The sequence below is a fragment of the Diaporthe citri genome (genome assembly GCF_014595645.1).
Source record: "Diaporthe citri strain NFHF-8-4 chromosome Unknown scaffold_9, whole genome shotgun sequence".
Taxonomy (NCBI): domain Eukaryota; kingdom Fungi; phylum Ascomycota; class Sordariomycetes; order Diaporthales; family Diaporthaceae; genus Diaporthe; species Diaporthe citri.
This window is the reverse complement of record NW_025064854.1, coordinates 3039891-3045199: the sequence shown is the minus strand read 5'-3', so window position 1 is coordinate 3045199 and position 5309 is coordinate 3039891. Positions and strand designations below refer to the sequence as shown.

The 5309-nt window shown below is 41.0% G+C and overlaps 1 protein-coding gene across 1 annotated transcript; it reads right to left on the bottom strand.

Annotated features, from left to right (window-relative positions):
- Nucleotides 1-1262: 1262 nt before the first annotated feature.
- Nucleotides 1263-2965, bottom strand: INS49_015921 (uncharacterized protein; the record flags this gene model as incomplete). The annotated part of the gene is made up of 4 exons (XM_043176599.1): nucleotides 1263-1486; nucleotides 1585-2376; nucleotides 2450-2666; nucleotides 2789-2965. The coding sequence occupies 4 exons, from the start codon at nucleotides 2963-2965 to the stop codon at nucleotides 1263-1265; spliced, it is 1410 nt and encodes a 469-aa protein (XP_043020054.1).
- Between the last annotated feature and the right edge of the window lie 2344 nt (nucleotides 2966-5309).

The window sequence follows — 5309 nt, the reverse complement described above, 5'->3', positions numbered from 1 at the left end:
GTCAGACTAGTTTTGCCCCGCAGTTTGGTCGGTATTTCCAACAAAAGACGTCTTCTGTCCTAGCGCTGTCATTTATGAGATAATAAGAGCGATCATACCACACCTTATTTGTCGCACGACGAAATATAGAACCACGCAGCGTCACTGCTGACTGGAAATCGGCTGTCACAATCAGATGGAAGGCGAGTGTCTCTGTAAAGGTATGTCTGCATCTCCAGAAGATAATGTACGGACTGGCTGACGAGCTGCCCTCACCATGTAGCGGTGAAAGTCCGCGTGAACGACGATGAACTCTTCTCTGGGAGGCGCCGTGGGCACATCTGCCACTGTGCAAACTGCCGCAAAGTAGCCGGCGGGATCTGTACGGCCCCAGTCCCTCAGTCCGACTCTAGGCTAGGCTTGAGGCGCAAGCTGACTGTCGCCTGTACTGCTGCTTAGTCGGCGCCAATCTCCTGATAGAGGAAGCTAAGGTCGAATTTCCTAACGGGAAGTACGGGTTGAAAGTCTATGCGGTATGAAGACTATGTCCACTATCAAAGACATCAAGATTGGATGTTCCCACTAATCCCAGCAACCAACATATAGGATCCAGAAACATTGAGCGGAACCCCGTTGAATAGGTGCTTCTGCGGGAAATGCGGGTGTCCTATCTTCAGCCAGACACCATTATATAAAGACATGATCATACTTAAATTGGGAATCTATTCCGATGTTCCGTAAGTTTACACACATCTTCTCCAGTCACTAATTAATAATGCTCGGATCCGAATGTGTCGAATGTTTCTAACAAGTTATTCTGGCTCACACAGTGAGCCAGAATGGGAAAGCTTTGTCAAGGATAAGCAGAGCTGGGAGAAGCCATTTGAGGGCACTGTTCAATATAGGGGGAAAAGTAAGGGAGAGAAGATGCCGGACAGTATTTAGGAACACGAGATTGTCTCTTGGAAAATAGCAACTTAGCTAGACCCTAGGCATACTTGAACAGGAGTCTTTAAGGTGAGGGTATGGTTTGTTGAGTTTCCTTTGTGGCTTGTAAATGTGGGTAGTGCTCAAATAGCCTGAATCACGAAAATGGTGTGTTGAAACGTCTGCAATGGTCGAACATGCGTTGGACGCCAATCGTTGTCCATGGACGATGACAACCTATCTAAATAAAGTCGTGATTGGCATAAAATATCGCACTCTGCTTTTACACAGTCCCTGTCGTTTTTTCTTACTCCTGGGCCAAGCCAGGGATGTGCATACCCAACCCAGGGGCTGGCTCAGCGATGGTATTCAGTAGGCAGGGAGATATTGTAATCGAAGGCGTTGTTCGGGTCCCAAGTCTTCTTCAAGGCCGCCAAGCGAGGCAACTTCCTGCGACCATAGATCTGCTCGAGCGTTTCATCGCCCTGCGAGTAGCTGACATAGACAGCGTCATCGCCGTAGCCGCCCGCCTTGGACAAGCTGGTGCGGAGCTGGCAACCGAGCTGGGCCACAGCCCGGGCTGTACCGCTGTCTACGTCTTGCCAGCTAAAGAGGCAGATGCTATGAGTGGGAGACTTCTTGTTAGCCTGACTCTAAATAAGTCATTACCGGGCTTACCAACATACATATTATTCCTGGCGTCCCGCCAAGGGTAGGCCGTCTCCTCGTCTGGAACGGCGGCCATGGCCTGATTAGGGAAATGTTCCATCTCGATAGAACTGGCGCGGGCGTCCGGGTGAGCGTTGTACAGTGCGCGCATATTCTCGAAGGCATCCAGCAAAGCCGGACCTGAAATCTTTTTCATGTTGGCCGAATACGCACTGCGGATGGCGCTGTCGCGCTGGACCAGGGGAACGAAGCCAAAGCCCGCTGTGTGTAAAAGCTTGTTGGTGGGAATGTTCTGAATGACGATGACAGGTGGTCCCAGTGCCAGCAAGGGGGCAATGACACGACGGGCATGATCCTCGGGCCCCATGTAAGCCCATGTGCCAAGAATCTGGGGCGCTCCGTGCTCCGGGTCAAACATGACGATGGAGGCAGGGGCGAGCTTGCGAGGCAAGCGGTCTCCACCAAAGTGCGTCTCCAGCATATCGAAATAGGCCGGTGCCATGGCTGCCGGGAGCACGAAGTCGATGTTGGTCACGTTGCCCCGTGAATGCGGGTCGTCGGCGATCCGGTAAATCCGGTATGTCGCCGATGTCACGACGCCCAAGTTGGCCCCGGCTCCACGCATGCCCCAGAACAGGTCCGGCTCCGACGTGGCCGACGCCTCAACCGTCACGCCCGCTGCCGTCACCACCCGGAGAGGTATCAGCGAGTCGATCAGCAGCCCGTAGATGCCGGAATAGCGGCCTACACCGCCACCCAGTGTCGTGCCCACGATCCCGGTGGCCGAGCATGATCCCGTCGCTGTTTTCCCAAGCATCAGCCACATCAGCATGTGTAGTACCCTTCGCCTGCAAGCCCCGGCAAGTTCACTTACGAAGTTCAAAGCCTGCCTCAAAGAGTGGGTCAAGCACCTCGCCTGTGGTCACACCGCCTCCCACCGTCAATGTTTCCGAGCTCGTGTCCAGTTCGATGCTGTTCAGACGTCGAAGGTCCATGGAGAGACCATTCTGAAGCTTGCCATGCGCAGCGCTATAGCCGTGGCGTCCGCTAGTGGCAAGAAATGGGATATTATGCTTCGCTGCGAGTTTAACCTAGTGGTGCATCATTAGGTTAATTCTCATCCCAGTCGCTTGGCTAAGACAAAAGAAATGAAAGGCAAGAAAGGGTGACTTGTTGGGCTTTGAAATTCCCAGAGTCGATTGGACCAACGCACCACCTTGACTACGTCTTCCTCCGTGCCTGGGCTGATACAGGCCATGTAGGTCGGGGGCTTGTAGATGGCCCACCGCGTCGTCGCCTCAGCGAACTTCTCGTCGCCTGGGAACAGGGTCTTTGTACTGGCAGACCAGCCGTTGCCACTGTCGGTCAATATTGTCTTGATGTCAGTCATTTCATACTGTCGTTTTGTAATCGCTGCAACAGCGCGCAGACTGTGAGACAATAGACGCGGTGTTCATCGATCCAACTTCAAGTTTATATACAAGCGAATCCGACTGTCTGTGTCCGCGCAAGCCATGCTGTGGATCGACCGGTCAAAATCAGTGACATCCAATACCAGCCCCATGGTGATGTAGCAAATCCTGTAGGCCGTCAGCATACCAAGTGAAAAGCTACACACCACCGCGTAGCCTCGGCACTCGATGTCCCTTTTGGGACATCCGACAGGGTACCAATTGTCACTTGCAGCCTGCCCCTTTCCCAGACCGTAGAGTGCTTATGATCACAGAAACATGACCCCCAAGCTCTGCACAGTAAGTATTTTGGAGCCGAGTCTTCCGCCCAGCTAGCTCTAGAGTGACCACCCTCGGACGCTGCTTGGCAAACACTGCGGAAGGCCAGCAAAATGCTCGCGGCCCAGGCCCGCGGCAAGCAAATCCGGGCACTGCATCTCTTGTCGTCGCAAATGAGCATTCTCGCAGCCTGTTAAAGGCCAGGAGTTGAGTCGGTGGGCTCAGTATGACTTGTGGGCAATCTGGCTACGGCCATGGAAACGATCTCAATTGCCAGCCGGACTTGACTTGAAGTCAAATTAGGGCATGGGTGTAGGGCCGAGATTGGCAGCACAGAAGAGGGGGTTGTGTGCACCAACGGTGGAATCCCGCTGCGTGGGTTTGGGCTTCTAGATCCTTCACGGCACGGCGACGCCAACCATGCACGACCCAGCCTCTATGTATGGAAAACGAAACGCTACCCCCCCCCCTTGTCATTTTAACTTACGCTCCCCCTTTTGCATAAAAAAACCTTGGCGCGCGCGTAATTATATAGCATTTACGCTATTTGTTACTTCTTAAAAAAGCTTAATTATAATAAAAAGAAAACCTTTATATTTTTAATTATTATAAATATAATATAATTTATTAATAAATAATTAATTTTTTTTAACTTTATTTAATTTTAATTAACTTTAATATTTATTTAATATAAAAAATTAATAAAAGTTAATATTAATTAATATTAATTACTTTAAATTTCTTATTTTTAATTAATTTTATTAATTTAAAAGAATTAATAAAAATATAACATAATTAAAAGTTATTAAAGTTTATATAAAATAATTGTTTTTAATATTAATTATATTTTATTATTTTTATATTAATTTTACTTAAATTTAATTATTTAAATATTTAATATATTAAAAATTAATAATTATAATATATATTATTAATTAAAATATTTAAGGATTTTAATATAACTTTTTAATATAAAAATATAATTAACTTATTTTTAATATTATAAAATATAAAATTTATTAATAAATATTAAATTTATATTATAAACTAGCCTTAAATTATTTATAAAAAGTATTTAAATAAAGTTTATATTTAAAAAATAAAGGAAAAGGTTTGCTTTTTATTTATATTTATATTAAAGCTTATTTTTATAACGTAATTTATTATTAAGTAATAAATATTATTAAGTAGCGGATCTTTTTAACTTTACTTAACTTTTATTAATTAAAATATTATATTAAGGTAAATAAATTAATAAAAAATTAGTATTAATTAATATTAATTATATTTAATTCCTTATTTTTAATTAATTTTATTAATTTAAAAGTATTAGCGTAAATATAATATTAATTTAAAGAAATTAACCTTTAATAAGAAATATGTATTTAATATTAATTAATGCTAATTATATTATTAAAAATATAATTTACTATAAATTAATAAAATAGTTATATTTATATTAATTAATGTTAATTAAGCTAAATTTATTATAATATAATTAAAATTTAATTAATTAAACCCTTTTTTATCTTTCTTATAAGTTTTTACATTATACTTAATTTTATTATAATTATTATATTATTATTTAATTAATTTATTATAAATTGCTTCCTTAGCATTATTATTTATTTTATTAATTAACCACTTTCCCTTTTATTTCTCTTAAATAAAAGTTTAAAATTCCTTAATAATAAATACTTTTTTAAGCTATACTTAAGTTTTTTTAACCCTTTAACATTTAATAAATATTATATTAATATCTTAAAGCATATAAATTTATTTATTTATTATAATAAGTAAGTATATTATTATTTATATATTTTTTATTAATTAATTAATAGCCTTTATAATTAATATAAGGAAACTTTCTTAATAAATAAAAATTTTATTTTTAATAAAACTTAATTATTAAATAATTTATTAAGCATTTAATAATATTTAAAACTTTTATTTTTAAAAAAGAAATAAAAAAGAATTATATTAAAGTTTATAAGTAAATATTAA